Source organism: Aquarana catesbeiana, linkage group LG09 (assembly GCF_042186555.1).
Source record: "Aquarana catesbeiana isolate 2022-GZ linkage group LG09, ASM4218655v1, whole genome shotgun sequence".
In the NCBI taxonomy this organism is placed as follows: Eukaryota; Metazoa; Chordata; class Amphibia; order Anura; family Ranidae; genus Aquarana; species Aquarana catesbeiana.
The window spans coordinates 299490331-299511585 of record NC_133332.1 but is presented as its reverse complement, the minus strand read 5'-3'; the positions used below and the strand labels follow the sequence as shown (position 1 = coordinate 299511585).

The window sequence follows — 21255 nt, the reverse complement described above, 5'->3', positions numbered from 1 at the left end:
AAAACGTGCGAATGACGCATTTTCAAACGCAACAAAATCTGACCAATACGAGCGACAAAAAAAGCTCCAGAACTTGTTTGAGCTTCAGGCGTTTGGCTTCAGGTGACTTGTGATGTGAACCATCTCCACAGAGAATAATTAACTTTTTCTCTCCTTCAGCATTTTGGAGCTTCAAGCATAAAATCGCTCAGGTGTGAATGGGGCCAACAGGCCACTTACACCAGGAAGGCCCAGGCAATGTTTGGCCTTACACCCCCTCCTATGGCCGATTCTCCTCACCTCACAACTAGGGTTGACACCTGTCTGGGATTCACCTGGACAGTTCGGGTTTTGCATCCTGTGTCCGGGTTTCAGACCGCCTAAAACCCGGACACATTAATCAGACCGGACTATGGCTTCCCAACAGGGTTACTATCTGCAGTTGTCTAAGCCGAGAGTGTCTGTTATACTCTCTATCACACTGCTCAAAGCCAGCACTAACAATACTAGCAACCCCCCCCCCCTCACTCCCCACACTGACGGGAGAGGAGAAAGGGCTCAATCTGTTCCTCTTCCTCCATTTGTGTCTGCCCACACTCCAAGCCCTGGCACTGTGCCTCAGAAAAAGAAAGTGGAGGCCAGAGTCCAGCCTCCAGCAGCCTCAGATACATCTGGATGAGAGGTGCTGCCTGCCAAGGGGTGAGTGAGCTCACCATCCATCCCTGTCTGTGCGTGAAGTCTCCCCCCTTCTCTCTCCTGCCTTTGAGTGAGTAGACTAAGGTAAATCAGGGTTCTTGGAGCACCCCTTTCATCAGAGTTCCCCTTTACACCAGAGGCTGCAGTGTTTCCATCACATCGGAGTCCTCTCCGTACATCAGAGTTCCCACTATTTCCCTTTAAATCAGGGTTCCCAGAGCATCCCTTATGTCAGAGTCCCCAAAGTTCTCCCTTACATCAGAGTCTGCAGAGTTCCCCCTTACAGTGTAAGGGAACTCTGCGAGTTCAGATTTAAAGGGGGAACTCTGCGGATTCAGAGGTAAAAGGGAAACTCTGCGGATTCAGAAGTAAAAGGGGAACTCTGCGGATTCAGAAGTAAAAGGGGAACTCTGCGGATTCAGAGGTAAAAGGGAAACTTTGCGGATTCAGAAGTAAAAGGAGAACTCTGCGGATTCAGAAGTAAAAGGGGAACTCTGCGGATTCAGAAGTAAAAGGGGAACTCTGCGGATTCAGAGGTAAAAGGGAAACTTTGCGGATTCAGAAGTAAAAGGGGAACACTGCGGATTAAGAAGTAAAAGGGGAACTCTGCGGATTCAGAAGTAAAAGGGGAACTCTGCGGATTCAGAAGTAAAAGGGGAACTCTGCGGATTCAGAGGTAAAAGGGGAACTCTGCGGATTCAGAGGTAAAAGGGGAACTCTGCGGATTCAGAAGTAAAAGGGGAACTCTGCGGATTCAGAAGTAAAAGGGGAACTCTGCGGATTCAGAAGTAAAAGGGGAACTCTGCGGATTCAGAGGTAAAAGGGGAACTCTGCGGATTCAGAAGTAAAAGGGGAACTCTGCGGATTCAGAAGTAAAAGGGGAACTCTGCGGATTCAGAAGTAAAAGGGGAACTCTGCGGATTCAGATGTAAAAGGGGAACTCTGCGGATTCAGAGGTAAAAGGGGAACTCTGCGGATTCAGAAGTAAAAGGGGAACTCTGCGGATTCAGAGGTAAAAGGGGAACTCTGCGGATTCAGAGGTAAAAGGGGAACTCTGCGGATTCAGAGGTAAAAGGGGAACTCTGCGGATTCAGAGGTAAAAGGGGAACTCTGCGGATTCAGAGGTAAAAGGGGAACTCTGCGGATTCAGATGTAAAAGGGGAACTCTGTGGATTCAGAGGTAAAAGGGGAACTCTGTGGATTCAGATGTAAAAGGGGAACTCTGCGGATTCAGATGTAAAAGGAGAACTCTGCGGATTCAAAAGTAAAAGGGGAACTCTGTGGATTCAGATGTAAAAGGGGAACTCTGCGGATTCAGAGGTAAAAGGGGAACTCTGTGGATTCAGAAGTAAAAGGAGAACTCTGTGGATTCAGAGGTAAAAGGGGAACTCTGTGGATTCAGAGGTAAAAGGGGAACTCTGTGGATTCAGAAGTAAAAGGGGAACTCTGTGGATTCAGAGGTAAAAGGGGAACTCTGTGGATTCAGAAGTAAAAGGAGAACTCTGTGGATTCAGAGGTAAAAGGGGAACTCTGCGGATTCAGAAGTAAAAGGGGAACTCTGCGGATTCAGAGGTAAAAGGGGAACTCTGCGGATTCAGAGGTAAAAGGGGAACTCTGCGGATTCAGAGGTAAAAGGGGAACTCTGCGGATTCAGAGGTAAAAGGGGAACTCTGCGGATTCAGAAGTAAAAGGGGAACTCTGCGGATTCAGAGGTAAAAGGGGAACTCTGCGGATTCAGAGGTAAAAGGGGAACTCTGCGGATTCAGAGGTAAAAGGGGAACTCTGCGGATTCAGAGGTAAAAGGGGACATCTGCGGATTCAGAGGTAAAAGGGGAACTCTGCAGATTCAGAGGTAAAAGGGGAACTCTGCGGATTCAGAGGTAAAAGGGGACATCTGCGGATTCAGAGGTAAAAGGGGAACTCTGTGGATTCAGATGTAAAAGGAGAACTCTGCGGATTCAGAGGTGAAAGGAGAACTCTGCGGATTCAGAAGTAAAAGGGGAACTCTGTGGATTCAGAAGTAAAAGGGGAACTCTGTGGACTCTGATGTAAATCAATTAATTGCAAAATATATGTATAGTTTATACTATAAAAAAAATTGTTGTGCGCTGCTAAAGTGTTTGGGTTTAACTTGGTGGCATCTGGCAACCCTACTCACACCCCTCACATATATTCATGTGGGGAACAGTTTCTGCTATTTAGTCCCATTTTTACCAGAGTTTCCTTTTTTGTCTTATTTTGACCTTTTGCATCATCCAGAAAACTTCCTGGAAAGCAGCACATGACTTTTATTAGAAATGAATGTATATTATGAATACAGCTTGAGTCACCAGTCTGTGTATAGAACTGTACGGTGTCTTGCCGAGAAAGTTCCCTCGGCGGATAAGTCCCTTCCCTGTACTGCGCAGGCGCAGCGCCTGCGAAGTACGGACTACTGTCAGCCGCTGGAGATAGCCGACGCTCAAACGCTTCAATCAGCTGTACATGGCACCTGCGCTCTGGGTCCAGGTTCCTTCCCCACCATCCAAGTGGACCTAGAGGGGGAATCTAAAAGAGCCGAGCGAAGCGAGCCCGCGAGGGGCCCTCTTACAGCCGCCGTGTACAGCTGATTTTCAGCTATTCCGCTTCGGCTATTTCCGCCGGATCCTACTGCGCAGGCGAGGGGAACTTAGCCGCCGAGCGGAACTTTCTCGGCAGAACAACGGCAATCTACGCAATGTGAGAGTCCACCCCTGTGAGTGTATAGCCCCGCCCCCTAACTAATAAACCAAACGCGACGCCTGTGACACCACGTGACCCCCGCTCCTCCCCCTCACTGCACTGACACGCACTCCCCCATCAGTTCCGGGTTGTGCGGCTGACGTCATCGCCGGGTCTGAGCCTCGTGTGGTCTGGCAGCGGCTGTCATGTGACTGGGGGGAGGGATCAGCTCCCGGAAGTGAGAGGGATGCTGATGCTGGAATAAACATGGCGCTGCGCACTACGCTCTGCTCGGGGCTGGTGGCTTTTGTTGTACTGTTCCTTGTGTCTGTGTGCCGGGCCCGAGTCCACCACCTCAATCTGAAGGTAAGAGCGGTGGTAGGCAGGGTGAGGAGGAGCCGGGCTACCGGGGTGACTGGAGGCCCCTGACAGGGGGAGGAATGATGATGAGGGGGGCGCTGGCAGGAGAGAGCGGGACGCTGGTGGGAAAGGGGGAGACTATGGAGGGGACACTGACAGGAGAGGGGGCTATGGAGGGGACACTGACAGGAGAGGGGGCTATGGAGGGGACACTGACAGGAGAGGGGGCTATGGAGGGGACACTGACAGGAGAGGGGGCTATGGAGGGGACACTGACAGGAGAGGGGGCTATGGAGGGGACACTGACAGGAGAGGGGGGGGGGGGGAGACTATGGAGGGGACACTGACAGGAGAGGGGGCTATGGAGGGGACACTGACAGGAGAGGGGGGGGGGGAGACTATGGAGGGGACACTGACAGGAGAGGGGGCTATGGAGGGGACACTGACAGGAGAGGGGGGGGGGGGAGACTATGGAGGGGACACTGACAGGAGAGGGGGCTATGGAGGGGACACTGACAGGAGAGGGGGCTATGGAGGGGACACTGACAGGAGAGGGGGCTATGGAGGGGACACTGACAGGAGAGGGGGCTATGGAGGGGACACTGACAGGAGAGGGGGCTATGGAGGGGACACTGACAGGAGAGGGGGCTATGGAGGGGACACTGCCCAGGAAGAGGACACTGCCAGAGGAAGTGAAAGGAGATGGGACACTGTCGGGGGGGGGGGGGTAGACTAATGAGGGGACACCCGAAAGGGGATGCCGACAAAGATTGAGGGGAAACACAGAAGAGGGGCCGGTGACAACGGGGGAAGGGGAGAGAGCGACCACACTGATGAGCAGACGCTGAAGACAGTGCAGTGGGATATGCTGAATATTGTCTTTTGGCAGAACACAAATCTGATGTGTTCTATTCCATTTAAATTGCCTTTTAAATTGATTCTTAAAGTAATCCTTTTTTTTTTTTTTTTTTTATTAAAATAACAAACATTTTATACTTGCGTGGTTTGTGAGTTTGCAAGCTCTGTGCCCCGATCCCCCTCTTCTGGGGTCCCCTCTCTGGCGTTCCTGGCTTTTCCTTTTCTCCGAGTGCTCTCCTTGCAAGTTGCTTCCTATAAGGGCACTTGTGCCGCCTCAATCCCAGGCCCGATGGCTCTGTCTTATTACAGGTTTTCACTGATGGCACTCCCGCTGCTCTCAGTAATACCCATTACCAGCAGAAGAGAGTATAGTGGGGCTGCCAGTGGTGTCAGGGCTGGATCAAGTTTGGTGTCAGATGTGTGTTTAGGAAAAGTAGAAGAGGCGTAGACACAGGAAGATTTTTTTTTTTACTTTAAAGCAGAACTTAAAGTGGAGCTCAAGGCCCCTTCAGAAAAAAAAAAAAAGTCATCAGCTACAAATACTGTAGCAGCTGACTTTTAATATTGGGACCCTTACCTGTCCAGGAATCTAGCGGTGTCTTCACCCCAACCGATTTTTCAATTAGCTCTCGGGTGCTACCACCGCCATCTCGGGTAAGGGAAACCGGCAATGAAGCCTTGTGGCTTCACAGCCGCTTCTCTACTGTGCTGCGCTTTGTAAATGGCTCAGCGGCGGGGGAAGGAGGAGGGGCGCTGAACTTCCGGATGCATTTGCTGCAGCAAAGTCAGCTAGAGGTAGGAGCGGGTACCTGTGAAAACCAGGTACCCGCTCCCACCCGAAAGGTGCCAAATGTGGCACGGGGGAAGGAGGCAAATAAGCAGAGCTTCCCCTTTTGGGTGGAGCTCCACTTTTAAGTCCCGTTGTAAAAAACTGCGAGCAGGCAGGCAGGCTTTTATTGCAGGAGAGGCATGCACTGACTTTTTTTTTTTTCTGCAATAAAATGCCCCTACCTGCCTGTTTGCTATCTCCTCTGGCAGCTGCATGTGAGTAGCCCAACTTCCAGTGCCAGGCTGGTCTCCAAGTGCAGGTATGATGGCCTGCTGTGCATGTGTAGGAGTGACGTCATTCTCCACCATCCAATGAAGAGGCCCGAAGACTGGCACTCAGAAGAAGATCCCGGCGGAGGATTGTTGGACAGGAGAGTATGGAGATAATTCTGCTTTAATGCAAGTTCACCTTTACAAAAAAAGTGCAAATTTTTCGCAGGTAGAAAAAATATGATATATATATATATATATATATATATATATATATATATATATATATATATATATATATATATATATATATATATATAAAATTTTTTTGTTTGTTTGTTAGGAGCCTGTAAAGCTTTGTACCCACGATCAGCAGATCATGGGTGTAATGCCAAGGTCCTTTGAAACATAACCTCCTGCACTTAGGTGTTGTTCTTAGGGGTAAAATGGACTCTCCTCTCTGCTGTTCTTGCAAGTACAGAACACGCATGGCTTGCTGCCCTCTTAGGACTGTTGATATCCTTGCACAAACTACAAAACAACGAGAGAAACAACCTAGTGCTATACCATAACAAAATCTTTATTTGAAAAATGAAACGCGTGTTTGACACCAGCATGTCTAGAGACGCAGACGAGACCGCATCCAGTACACCATACTCAGCCGATAGCATGGGAAGACCTCTAGATGTCCATCTATGGATAAAGAATTCGTTTTGATAATGCACTAGGTCGGTGCGCCCTCTCTCGTCTTCTTTAATGCCAAGGTCTGGCAGACTGTGTATCCGTCTGCTTGTACCGCTGATATGGGCAGGCAGTTATGCTTTATCAGGAAGCTCAATGAACTACCTAGAGTGCGCAACATCCCCCTGGTAGTGCATTGAGAACTACAAGCCAACAGCTGGAAAGGCTGTTGCCACTTGTAGTTTTCACTTTCACAGAACACTGTTAATAAATGACGCGGCTGGGAGGCGACTCGCTAGCCGCATCTTTTTTTTTTTTTTTTTTTTTTTTTTTTTTTTTTTAATTTAGATTGTGGGGAGAGATGTTCGCCCACTTACTGTCAAACGGGGCATTGGGGTGGTGTGCTGGCCGGTGCATCTCTAACATGTTAAATGTTATATCTTGAATGTAGATATATCATGTTACAAAAGGTGAACTTTTTCCCATCCAGCCCCTCTTTGTACTTAGTGCGTTCTCAATCAATTGCCTGAGAGCAGCGGGTCTCTCCTTCCTCACTGGGCAGATAGCGGTGGGAGCCACTGGCTCCTGCTGCTGTCAATTAACCCCTTTGACAAGGCAGCAGGGGCAGGCCTGCACAAGTGCTGCCAAAGGAAGCAGCTTTCTATGGTGGGCAATTGCTAAAAAAGGAGGAGCCAGGAGCGCCAGCGGGGAACCCCAGAAGAGGGGGATTGGGGGTGGTCTGTGCAAAACCATGGATCAGGTAAGTATAACGTGTTTTGTTATTTTGATAAAAGAAATACAAGCCTCAAAATTCCTTTTTAGGTAAAAAAAAGTTCTGTCTTTGCAACCACTGTAATTAGTTTTGTTATCCACAATCTAAAAATCAAATAGAAAAGACATGTTTTTATTTTACCACAAAAAGTACAACCACATTGAAAACATGCACATTCTTTTCTTAAAGTGATTGTAAACTCCGGAAAGGCAAAGGCATAATGAGCTAGTATGCGGGTTTAGGAGATATTTACAGTACCTACAGGTAAGCCTTATTATAGGCTTACCTGTAGGTACAAGTGGTGTAACTAGGTTTACAACAACTTTAAAACATGGGAGCCGTGACTTATCTATGCCCTACCCTCTATGAACTTTCCAGCTTGACTTTATCTGTAGCTCTTCACCCCGAATTATTCCCAATTTGGTGGGAAACATACCACGTGTCCCTCTTCCCACCACACATTCCCAGACATCCCTAGGTTGTCAGTATGTCTGCTGCTGCAAGACAAACGTCTCAGCCAGTTCCTCTTCCTACTGCACATGTGTGCCATGGCCCTAGTCATTGTTCTGGGTGAGCCATTCTGCCATGGAACCACCATGAGTGATACTCATCCATAGGAATGAATGAGGCTGCAGCATGCATGCGCGGTTGAAAGAGGGCCAACATTTTCCTTGCACAGGCTTTGTGGTACAGAGCACAGGGGCACACAGGGTAAACATGGCGCATAGCCTCACTGCTCCCACCTCCTGGACAGAGCACCTCAGCGACCAATGGGGAAGCTCATGATATGGAAGTGGGTGGAGCAAAGCTTTACTTTATTGAGAAAGTTCAGCTTTAAATATAAGTGTACCTGCTTATACCATATAAATTTAACTGCCTATATCATTCCATCTATGAATTATTTTGACTTGTAGCCATTACGGAAGGTAACTTCTACATATGCCTTGTATCATCCTATGCTGTTAGCACTTCCAGTGTTTGTGACAATTTAATGGCCATGTGCTGACAACCTGGTGAAAGTCTATAGGATTACTTAATTCTCTGTCACTAAAAGTTCATATAATCTTCAATTATCACACACACTGTCTGTGAGGGGGGCTGCTCAATCTCCCCCACATGCCTGTCACATTAGGTTGAGTGTCTGTGTCCATTCAGCCCCTGTGCCCCTAGAGCAGTGGTCTCCAAACTATGGCCCGGGAACTGGATGCAACCCTTTTATCCGGCCCTTGGGGCACCATTCCTCCCACTGACACCAATGATAGGGCACAATTCCTTCCATTGATGCCAACGATGGGGTGGAATTTCTTTAATTAATACCAACATTGGGACACTAGTCCTCTAACTGACGCCAAAAGATGGGGCACTGTTTATTCTTACTGGACGCCAGTACGTTTTCTGCACAGTCTGGCCCTCCTAAAGTCTGAAGGACTGTAAACTGCCCCTTTTTGTTTAGAACGTTTGGAGACCCTTGCCCTGAGACTTGAATGGGTTGCCTACATGCAGCCCCTGGGGGGGGGGCTCCAGCTGCATAAACAACATGGCCCATTCATGGTCTCCAGGCTTAACACCCATGTGAATGAGGCCTTAAAACGTTCCCTCCTTCCTATCCTTCCTAACCTGTATAAAAGAGATCTGTGTACTTGCCTATTTTGATCCATTGCACTCTGGTCACATGATCCTTCAGCTCTGTGTAAGGGAGCGATCGCTTCTGAACCTGTGATGTCACACACAGGCTCCCATAGCCCAGCCATTATCAGGGCTCCCTCCTCTCCCCTGCAGCAACCACTCACTGATACCGAGGATCAGGAGCTGCAGGGTCATGTGACTGGGCCAGAGCTGGTTAAAAATGCACAATTATACACTTCTTTTTCATAAAGGTTAGGAGGAGGGAGAAGGAAGGGAACTGTTTTAAGGATCGATATAGTTAGGCTTTTCTTCCACTTCTTCATCTTTATTTAAAGTAATACCCAGTGGTCCTGTTGAAGATCTTGTTTAGGCACTTCCTGTTATACTGTGACAACTCTGTGTCCTTGTCTCCCAATGACTCTCCTGCGTTGTCACCCTGTCAGATACTCTTCTGGTGGAAAGTGGCGCAAGCATGTCCCACTGTTGTTACTTTCAGAAAGCACTAAGTAATGACACGCAGCCTACACTGAAGGGGGCACATGCGGGCAGGAATTTGCTGGAAGAGGCTGAGGGCAAGAGGAGGTCATAAATACCAAGATTAAAAAAAAAATGAAAAAAAGGTGTAAAAACTTCCCACAAAATTTGGAATTATTTATGATACAGTTTAGTAAACTGTCATTAATTGGGGGTTTCCCTCTAGTTTCCTTGTCACCTGGGTACTGCTGGACATTGTTCTCTGTAATTATTTAATGAGCACAGCAAGTCATAGTGAAAGAAATATTAAGAATGGATCTGTAATGTTTGTTTAACACAGTGTTTGTTTAAACACCGCTAGTGTGTTTGTGTTTATTTAACAAGTAGTTTTACAGGTTTTTTTTGTATTGAGAAGTCTGAGATCTTGTTGGGTATTTCTTTGGTGATTCATGGTTCAGGGTAATTTACAACAGACCCATTTAAAATAAAGTGGACTATCTTATACAAATCAGAGTCTGATCTTTGTGGGCTCTTTATACAGTGCCCTAAAAAGTATTCATACCCCTTGAAATTTTCCACATTTTGTCATGTTACAACCAAAATCAAATGTATTTTATTGAGATTTTATGTGATAGACCAACACAAAGTGGCACATAATTGTGAAGTGGAAGAAAATGATAAATAGGTTTTAAATTAGGGCTGCAACTAACGATTATTTTCATAATCGATTAGTTGGCCGATTATTGTTTCGATTAATCGATTAATCGGTTAATAACCTTAAAAGAAAGTGTGGTGTATAATTTAGTTAATATGTAAAGTTTAAAAAAAGGCAATTTATTCCTAAATATCTTAATACGCAGGGGTAAATATAAATAACCAACTATATGTTAGGGAGTAAAATCATTAATCTCTGGGAATAACAGACAGAAGAGATATACTCTATATACTATTAGAGGTTGAATCTAGACTCAGATCAAATTTTTTTTATTTAAAGAAAAAAAAATTCTAGACTGTTTTGCAGATTTTCAAACAGAACTGTAATATTACATGCTTTTCTGCAGCTTCTCCATTGAAGTATATTGAACCAAAAAAGCACCGTTTTGGATTGAAAAAGGTCCTTGACCCTTTCCAAATACACAGCAGCTGAAAAAAGCATAGATGTGAACGTTAAATGAACTGTAGTGCATTTCTGCAAAAAGCACCAAAAAACACATAGGTGGGAACCAGGCCTAAGACATTTAGTAACGTAATGGAGTTAAAAAAAATAAATAAAAAAAATAGTTTTTTTTACTGTGCAACAGTGAAAGTAATATTTACAGTAGAGATTATTTGCTCTTTTTGTACTATATAGGGCTAATTTGAGCTTTTTTAATCCCATTATGTTACTGGCCGATTAATCGATTATGAAAATAGTAATCGATTAATTTCATAATCGATTAGTTGTCGATTAATCGATTAGTTGTTTCAGCCCTATTTTAAATGTTTTACAAATAAATATGTGTAAAGTGTGGTGTGCATTTGTATTTAGCCCCCCTGAGTCAATACTTTGTAGAACCTCCTTTCACTGCAATTGCAGCTGCAAGTCTTTTTGGGGATGTCTCTACCAGCTTTACACATCTAGAGAATGATATTTTTGCCCATTCTTCTTGCAAAAAAGCCCCATCTCTGTCATATTGGATGGAGAGCGTCTGAGAACAGCAATTACCAAGTCTTGCCACAGATTCTCAATTGGATTTAAGTCTGGACTGTGACTGGGCCATTCTAACACATGAATATGATTTGTTCTAAATCATTCCATTGTAGCTCTGGCTGTATGTTTAGGGTCGTTGTCCTGCTGGAAGGTGAACCTCCACTCCAGTCTCAAGTCTTTTGCAGACTCCAACAGGTTTTCATGATTGAACTGCTTTTGGCTCCATCCAGGGTGGATAAAAATCAATGATTTTTTTTTAAATTTATTTAAATCTGATTTTTTTTTTTTAATCAAATTTTATTTTAATAAAATGCTTTTGTACTAAAAATCTATCTAAAGATAGTTTTCTATTTTAAGATACATTAATAATTTTTAGTTCATTCAGCATGAAAAAGGAGCTTAGTTATGTAGCATGAGGCTATATGATCTGCAATATTTACATTTTTGGTAAACTCATTCAATGAATCCAAGCTCTGCAAGCTGCGATAACATGCACTGCATTGATGCATTCACACAATGTCACAGTAACCATGAGATAAACCAAAGTACAGGACTATTCCTTTACCCCTTTGCTTTGCAAATCTATGTACACTACAAACTGTATGATTGAATCGGTTCTGATATCGCTGTTTTACTAACCTGACAGGTTATTGTTCTAAATAGGAAACTTTCATTTTGTTTGCAAATATTAAAGATTCTAACTACCAGCAAGTATGAGTCTTTACATTTAAAGAGCACCTGTCATTTCACATCCATCATGGCAGCGCCTGTTAGCAGGCATCACCTCACCTGCTGCCACGTCCCTCACCTTGTTGTGTCACTGCCGCATCACCAGCCATTCTATTAAAGTAAATGGGACTGTCAGCGAGTGGGTCAGAGGAGGAGTGGCTGCAGGACAGGGATGACAGTTGCTCTTTAAAAATTATGATTTACATCAAGCCTTTTTACGGGTGATTTTAAATTGTGATTTAAATGGACTTGATTTAAATCAAATCCACCCTGGCTCCATCCATCTTCCCATCAACTCTGAACCAGATTCCCTGTCCCTGCTGAAGAATCCCCACAACATGATGCTATCACCACCATGTTTCATGGTGGGTATGGTGTGTTCAGGGTGATGTGCTGTGTTAGTTTTCTGCCACACATAGCGTTTTGCTTTCAGACCAAAAAGTTAAATTTTGGTCTCGTCTAACCAGAGCACCTTCTTCCACATATTTGCTCTGCCCCCCACATGGCTTCTTGCAAACGGGACTTTTTATACCTTTCTTTCAACAATGGCTTTCTTCTACCCACTCTTCCATAAAGGGCAGATTTGTGGAGTGCACGACCAATAGTTGTCCTGTGGACAGATTCTCCCACCTGAGCTGTTACACACGATCGGATTTTCCAACGGTAAAATGTTCGACGTCAGGCTGTTGGCGGTAAATCTGACCGTGTGTATGCTCCATTGGACAATTTTTGTCTGACTTTCCGCCAACAAATGTTGGATAGCATGTCTTTTTCCGCCAACAAATGTCTGTTGTCGGATTTTCCAAGCGTGTGTACACAAGTCGTCGGACAAAAGTCCAAAGTACAAACACGCATGATCAGAATCAAGGACAAGCCAGAAGCGGTCGGTCTTGTAAACTAGCGCTCGTAATGGAGAATTAACATTCGTGACGCGGCAAATTATTAAATCTCCAAATGCAGCGCACATTGTCTTTTTCTTTAATGGGATAATAATGAAGCTGCTTTGCTGGTGATCCTGATAGTTATTGCAAACAAATTTTCAAGGGCTTTTTTTTTATTTCTAGTGATATCAAGAATAATATTATTATGCTTGTTTATTTTTATTTTTTTGGTGCAAGTTACCACAACACCATTATCCCGTAGTTTATAAGATCAAAGATACAACTATGTTGGTGTCCCTTGTTAATTTTACATTGTATTTTTTTTTTAAATGTAACTGCCGACTACCAAACTGTCATTTGAAGTAAAACACATAGCCAAGTATTATTCTACACAATTGTTTTATTGTGCATTAAAAAAACAAACAAATAAAAGTAGACATGCTATCTGCCAATAGAACTTAACCAAAAAGTGCATTCTATGCATCCAAAAATATACCAAATCGAATAATTATTCAACCAAAATGTAATGTCAAAGCAATAACTCCAAGGCCAATAATAAATAACATGTTATCTCCTCCGATACTGCAACATGTCTGGTTGAAGAAGGGCCATTCAGATACAAACTGAAAAGTGCGACTCAACACTCTCTAAACTTCTACTAACACGAAATTAGCAGAAGGAGCCCAAAGTGTGGAGCTAGAGCTGAAAGCCACGTATTACGTCACTACATTCGTAATTGTTGGCCAACAATTGTGTGTATGCAAGGCAAGTTTGAGTCCAGCGCCCTTTGGACAAAATTCCACGGTTTTGTTGGTGAAAAGTCCAAACGTGTGTACGAGGCAATACCATGGACCTCTTGGATGATTCTCAGATTAATGCTCTCCTTGCCCAGCCTGTCAGTTTAGGTGGATGGCCATGTCTTGGTAGCTTTGCAGTTGTGCTATACTCTTTCCATTTTTGCATGATGGATTGGACAGTGCTCCATGAGATGTTTAAAGCTTGGAATATTTTTTTTATAACCTAACCCTGCTTTAAACTTCTCCACAACTTTATCCCGGACCTGTCTGGTGTGTTCTTTGGCCTTCATAATGCTGTTTGTTCACTTAGACCCCTTTCACACTGGAGAGCTTTGCAGGAGCTACAGCGCTAAAAACAGCGCCTGCAAAGCGCCCTGAAACAGCCGCTGCTGTCTCTCCAATGTGAAAGCCCCGAGGGCTTTCACACTGGAGCGGTGCGCTGGCAGGATGCTAAAAAAACTCCTGTAAGCCGCATCTTTGGAGCGGTGAAGGAGCGGTGTATTCACCGCTTCTTCACTGCTCCTGCCCATTGAAATCAATGGGGCAGCGTGGCTATACCGCCGGCATAGCGCTGCTGCAGCAGCGTTTTGCAGTGGTTTTAACCCTTTCTTGGCCGCTAGCGGGGGTTAAAAGCGCTCTGCTAGCGGCTGAATAGCGCCGTGAAATTGATGGTAAAGGCTTTACCGCCGACCCACCCACCGCCCCAGTGTGAAAGGGACCTAAGGTTCTCTAACAAACCTCTGAGGGCTTCACAAAACAGCTGTACTTGTACTGAGATTAAATTACACACAGGTGGACTCTATTTACTAATTAGGTGACTTCTGAAGGCAATTGGTTCCACTAGATTTTAGTTATACAAATGCACGCCACACTTTTCACATATTTATTTGTAAACAATTTGGAAAACCATTTATCATTTTCCTTCCACTTCACAATTATGTGCCCCTTTGTGTCGGTCTATCACATAAAATCCCAATAAAATACATTTACGTTTTTGGTTGTAACAGGACAAAATGTGGAAAATTTCAAGGGGTATGAATAATTTTTCCAAGCACTGTACACCAGTTTTTGCAATGTGTTGTAAGTGTCAGCTTGTACTGTGTTGTGTTTTCAGTAAAAGCAGAACTCCAGCTTTACTTTCAGTCTTGCACAGTTGTACCGGCTCCTCCTCTATACTGAAATTTCTTACTCTGATGAACCACCCCAGCCTGACTCTCCCTGGTCCGTCCCTTTCATCCTTTGCATTTCTATTCTTTGTCATGGAGGCTCAGCATCACATGTGGGAATTACCTATGGTGGTTTGTATGTAATAGGAATTAGCCTATCAACACCCACTCGTTCAGACTGACATACTCCCATCAGGACATTGTTATAATCACATCACTCTTATAAAGAGCCTGCCCACTGCTCTTCAGAGGAGTTTTGATGCCGTGTTCGCAATCTGGCCAGATAGATGGCAGTTTCTGATTGTATCCGATGCGACCATTTTGGTGCTTTCAGAGCCACATTATAAAAGCCAATTATTGCACTTCATGGGGGAGGAACAACTTTAGAAGAACAACTTGAAAGAAGCAGCCTAAAATGCCTTAATTATAATTGCCATCCATAGGGGCTATTCATGTAATACATGCAAGTAGGGAGCTCCCATATTTTTTTTATTTTTTTCACAGAGGGGAACTCATATTTACCATCTTTCTTACCCCATGTGAATACAGTGAAGTTGATGCCGGAACATCATAGGGGCCAGAGTACTGTACAGAGCACCCTGAAACAATACTCTTCCTCACAATGGGGTTGATTTACTAAAACTGGGGAGGGCAAAATCTGGTGCAGCTCTGCATAGAAACCAGTCAGCTTCCAGGCTTTATTGTCAAAGTTTAATTGAACAAGGTGAAGTTAGAAGCCGTTTGGCTACCATACACAGCTGCACCAGATTTTGCACTCTCCAGTTTTAATAAATCAACCCCAATGTGAGGCAGGGTATTGTTTCAGGATGCCTTGTACAGCACGCTGGCAGCTATGATCTGCCTGCATTGCATAGAGAAGTATATAGATCTAGTGATGACCTCATTGGGACAAAACAAGGATGTAATGAATATACAAATCTCACTCATGTAAATGAAGGGGAAAGGAGACACCAGAGAAGGCAAGCTTAAAGTATAACTAAAAGCAAAAGTGTTTTCTTTTTTTTTTCAGATTTGGGTAGAGAGAGATGGATTAAAACACCTTTCAGTTTTTTTTGCTGTCTGTGGCCCCCGTTAGGGAGATTTATCCCCTCTATTTGTCCTGTATACCATCCCAAAATTTTTGGTTGTCCCCAGAAAAGTAATGCAGGGAAATGTTCCAATAGGGACACTAGTTCTGGTGACCTGGGGGGTCCCCAAGGAATTCCCTTTTAATTTGCAGAGATTTCCTCTTATTACCTGTTGGGCTATGGGAAAGTAAGTGCAGGGAAATATCTGCAATGGGACACAGGTTGCGAAAAAAAATCTTCCCTTAATCTATCCAAAATGGGGGGGGGGGATAATTACCTATAGTTCTATTCTATGTAGATGAATCACTTCAGCCCCAGAAGGATTTGCCCCCTTAGGCCCCTTTCACACTGGGGCGGTTTGCAGGCGGTATTGCGCTAAAAATAGTGCTTGCAAACCGCCCCTAAACAGCCTCCGCTGTTTGTTCAGTGTGAAAGCCCGAGGGTTTTCACACTGAAGCGATGCGCTGGCAGGAGAAGAAAAAAATCTCCTGCAAGCCGCATCTTTGGAGCGGTGTATTCACCGCTCCTAAACCGCTCCTGCGCATTGAAATCAATGGGACAGCGCAACTATACCGCGTCTATAGCCGCGCTATACGAGGGGTTTTAACCCTTTTTCGGCCGCCAGCGGGGGGTTAAAACCGCACCGCTAGCGACCGAATACCGCGGTAAAACAGCGCTGTTTTACCGCCGACGCCCCCTACCGCCCCAGTGTGAAAGGGGCCTTAAGGTTTATAATATCTGACTGTTATCAAAGATTACAATGGAATCAAAGTTGTTGGTCCAATCTCTGTCTGATACATAGGAAGATACAACTGTAGCTCTCTGTACATCATTCTGGATCCGCTGCATCCATCACGTCAGGGATTGTATTCATGTGGAACTACTGGTTGGTTATGGTGAGAGATAGTCGTGGATAGTGACATCGCTGACCCACAATGCCAGCTAGAGCTGTGTGTGACCTTCATCCAGTTCGAGCTGCATCTGTGGTTAGGTTGGTATTGGAACTAACTTCCTTCTAAGATCACATTTGCCTGGCTACGTCACCGACCCAGAAGATGCATGCAGATTAGAAAATGAAAGTGACTTTGGAATTCCTGGTTTGTTTACTTGTCCTTGTACTTTAGTGGCTCAGAAAGTATTGATTGGGCAATTAGATGATAGAAAGATAGTTGGCATTCTCAGAAGAGGTCAGCTTTGGCAGCCTACTAAGGACTCGCGCACACTGCAGCTCGAAGAAACATCTCCTACAAACTTTTGAGCTTTTTTTGAGCTCTCATTTTTTTCTGCCTGGAAACTCCCCTCCATTTTAGCAAATGTGTCCATGCACACTATGGCTTTTTCAGGAGTTTACAGGCAGAATAAAACCCCCACCAAACTCGCGTTTTTGAGAGGATCTTTCGAGCAGAAAAGACACCTAAGTGCCCGAAAACACGCAAAAAAGCACGAATGAGCATGAAAAAGCTCAAACACACGAATAAAAATTGGAGAAATGAACTGAGGGGAGAGTTGTGGAAAAAAAAAAAGCGCTTGTGCTCAAAGTGCGAAAAAAATCCAAAAAAGTACACGCTTCTTCAAGCTGAAATAAAAGCTCAAATACCTGTAAAAGCAGATTTTTTTTTTTTTTTTAATTATTTTTTGAGCTGCACAGGTCCAGTATATTTTATAGTTGTGGATTACAGATCGGCACGTAGGAAGCGGGTCCTACAAATGCTTTATGACAGCTTTACCTGAACTGGATTTTCACTGTCACCTTGTAGTTTGGTCTTTCTCACAGCTGATGATTCATTTATTATCACCACAGAGTATCTTTTCTCAGGTAAAGCAAACATTCAAATTTCCAGCTGTTCACAGTATAAACAATGGAATGTCTCTTATTTGCTCCCTTGAATGCTTTTTATCTAATCAATGAGTGCAAAAAAATTCTGTTCATTCTGCCAGAAATCCAGTAATTGTCCTTTGTCTCATGCTTTGTGCAGTGTTATCAGCCCAGGCCATTTGACCTAAGAACTGCAGAACAACCTACCCTTTGTTATGGGGTATAGGAGAAAGGGAGGCATCCTGTAGTCTTAACTCCCTTCCTGTCCTGAGTGATATAGCTGCTGCTATGCAGATCCAGTACAGTGTGTGAGTTGTCATATTAGGACAGGAATTGTTACTAACAGGGTCATAAGGTAAAGAAAAACCATTTAGCCACCACATTGAAGGCTTGGTAAGCATTTGTTCTTTGGTTCAGATACACTTTTTTTTTTTTTTTTTTCATTGAAGGAGGATTTGCGACAGAAAGTGCATCTCAACACATTTGGCTTCTTCACTAATGGATCCATGAATGTGAACATCACCAGCTTGTCTGTGAAGGGTGAAGACCTGACCCATATGGGCAATTTACTGGTAAGTGATAGACATTGCGGAAACTTATATTGGGAGCATTTAGAGTGGTTCTAAAGCCTAAACTTTTTTTACTTTAATGAATTCCTTGCTAAAAAAATGCTTAGGCATCCATTTTGGCCTTTTGCCCCCTTCTTTTACTTGCCTGAGCCCTCAATCGATTCAGCGCTATGTATGTCTGCAGCTCTTCTCTCCCCTCACTTCTGTATCTCACTGGCTTTGCTGGGGCACCCAGTTACTGTCAATCAGAGCCAGTGATGAAGGAGCAAGGGGTGGGACCGAGTCTCGCTGTCGGTGTCAATGGACTCAGCAGTGTGGCTCGGGAGTGAGCAGGCACAAGTACCCCATAGGAAGCTGCTTCCCATGCCATGGGGGCACTGGACAGATTTGAGGGACTAGGAGAGCCAGCAGGGGACCCGAGAAGAGGTTTGGGGCAGGCAAGTATAGAGATGTTTGTTGGTGATTTGTCGGTTCAAACTGCTGCGAATTCTATTGCGAATTTGAGCCGTTGTGATCGCTCAAATTCGCAAGTCATTTAAATAACATAGTTTTCCATTAATACCATGTACAAAAAGGGTCCGGTGCGAGTTTGATCCGTTTTGCGATGCAAATTCTATGCAATATTTGCCGTAGAATCGCAGTAGATTCGCCAGAACACAAAGAATTTGCAACGAAAATTCAAAACGCAATCGGATCAAATTTGTGCAAAATTTGCACTGCAGCAGTGTGAACCGGCCCTAAAGCCACTTACAACCCAGACCTCTAGGTGTGCTTTCCCACACCTTAAAGAAGAATTCCAGGAAAAAATATGTTTGTCTTATGCAGTGTGGTTGTGCCCTCGATGCATGGGTTTACTGGAGAGTGGAGATATACTCTCCTAATCCGCCATTCCCCCGAGCGAAAGATTGGTCCCTGACACACACACACACACACGCACGCACACACACGCACACACACACACACACACACACACACGCACGCGCTAGCAGTCTTGTGCATAGACTGTTCCTGACAACATCACGACTATAGATCAGCTCTGGATACTTGGGTGGCAGGAGCAGTCAACTGCTGGACCCATATGGGAGAGCATTGTTTTCTGGAGGATCGAAGGATCAGGTAAGTATAGCCTTTTGGTGCGATCCTGTGCAAAACTAGCAGTTAACCCATTTAGTGCGGGCATAGCCCCACTGCATGGGAGAATTTATTTATTTTTTTCCATTGAGTTCTGCTTTAAATGGCACCTATTGTTGCCCATTCCCTTCCCGATACACAATCAACCATAAATGCAATTGTTTCAATTGATCTTTCGATTGTTTGATACAGAAGGATTCAGAAATTTGTTTGGGTGAGCACATTTTCAGCCAGTGCTGAGCTCATTAAGTGCAGCTGATTTATGAGATTTCATCATTAAAACAAACATATCAAAAGATGGTGTTTTACATGTATGGTCAGCATCAAGCCCCTGGTGAGTGCTGTATTGATACAGTCCCTGTATTTTTTTGTGCATGATTTGTTAACCTTTTTATGACATTTTATCTGATGCATGTTTCTCAGGGGTTAAAGCACATCTGTTCTTCTGGGTCAATGGCTCCATGTGTTTAAGCCTTTTTATTTAATTCAGATTATTTTATACTGAGAAAGGAGAAAAGTGCTTTTTAGTGATAATATTTTTATTGTAATACGGAGGTATTACATTAACCAGTCTTGTGTTGCTTTTGTCAGTAGACGAGTATACAAAAGCCCTTTTACTTTCTGGTCACATTGTGCAGACTGACTTCCCTGGATAATTCTCCTTAGGGAAATCTCTTCCTGGATACCTTGACGTGGAGGGCAAACACAACTTGGATAGGGGTGGTCACTGCATTTTTATTTATTTTCTTCAAGATTTCATTAAAACGGGTTTGATTATAGAGTGGTTATGACTAAATGCTTAACAGAGTTCTTTTTAAATGCATGTTAACCTCACTTATGAAAGGCTTGTGTGCCACGCTGAACAATGTCTTTCTTTTTCAGTTCCTGTTGATACTGTAATTAAGGTTTTAAGCGGGGATGGTGAAGCTAAAATATATATGGGCAAAAGAAAAAAAAAAAGAAAAATGGTGCAGTCTGTTTACTAGTTTTACAACAACAGATTGTTTTTCTGAGTTCCGTGTAATATTACCTGGTTGTCCTGCAAGTAAATCCATTTATTTTCTACTTGCTGTAACAAGGTGACAACGCCTTTTTTTTTTCTGGAGAAAAATCCCTGCAGTGTTATCACCCTATAGACATGGCTTGTCAACTGGGGTTCAAGTTCTGTGAAATGTCCACAGAGATTTTGCGGTGATCTTCCTGTCACGCAAGCAGGTGACAGGTAGATTATGTCCCCACCGAGCCAACACTCTATCGTGAAATGCTGATCCCCTGCATGCAGAGCGCCAAAGGGCAGCAACATCCTAAATGTCTGTGCTATTCCCCACCGTGCCTCCCCTCCTGTCTATCCCAGGTGCTTGTATGTGACATCACATGGGATGGATGAGTGAGGAGGGTCAGCAGTTAGCATGCCAGAACAAAACTCTATCACAGAAGCTTCCCTGTGCCACTTTGCATGTTAAGGAAACCTCCTCCACTACTGTAATGTGTCCTCCTGCCCCCCCCCCCCCCCCCCCCATCAGCGAAACAAGCACAAGTTCCACATTAGGGATGTAAGTTTTTTTTCTTAATATTTATTGAATTATTTAATGCCATTTCTAAAAATTATTAACAGCGCGCTGATGGCACCAATGTTCCAATGTGCACCAACGTGTAACTGTAGATGTGAACATTATTTCAGGAGTTCCCTGAGACTCTTCACCAAGGGTTCCTCCAAGGTAAAAAGGTTGAGAAATCCTGTTCTAGACAAGAGTATTTTTCGATGGACAGTTAGTTTTACATAGATTTTAAATAAGCAATTAATTTTTTTCCAGGAGTCTTCCAAAAAAGCGAGTCCATCTATGCAATACCTAAAAAAAAAAAAAAATTGCTATTTTGTCCCTCATTCCTAGTGGATCAATTTCCAGCCGTCCTAAAAATCATAATTTCCCTATAACACACATAAATTGGAAAAGTAATTATGCCAAATTGAAGAGAGGCTGGCTGCAGTGTTTGGATGTTACACAATAACGGCAAACACCGCTTTCAGATATGCATACTCATTGCTCATCTGTGTTGACACATAATGAGCCAGCCTTTGTGTATTCATATACGAAGAAATGTCAGAGATGCTTTCTTTGATATAACCACATCCTGGATCTGATGGTTATGGGTCTGACTTGTGGGACCCTTGATGGCTCATAGGATCGCAAGCAACGGGGCAA

General features: G+C 44.1%; 1 protein-coding gene across 4 annotated transcripts in view; it reads left to right on the top strand.

Annotated features, from left to right (window-relative positions):
* Positions 1 to 3514: 3514 nt before the first annotated feature.
* GPR107 (G protein-coupled receptor 107) overlaps positions 3515 to 21255 on the top strand; it is a 148119-nt gene continuing 130378 nt past the window's right edge. For 2 of the 4 annotated variants that reach the window (XM_073600493.1, XM_073600494.1), the window contains exons 1-2: positions 3515 to 3741; positions 17801 to 17923. In XM_073600493.1, coding sequence (XP_073456594.1) covers positions 3643 to 3741; positions 17801 to 17923 — 222 coding nt within the window. In that variant the 5' untranslated portion in view covers positions 3515 to 3642. The remainder of the gene's footprint in view (positions 3742 to 17800; positions 17924 to 21255) is intronic. The other 2 variants (XM_073600496.1, XM_073600495.1) reach the window with 1 other exon arrangement.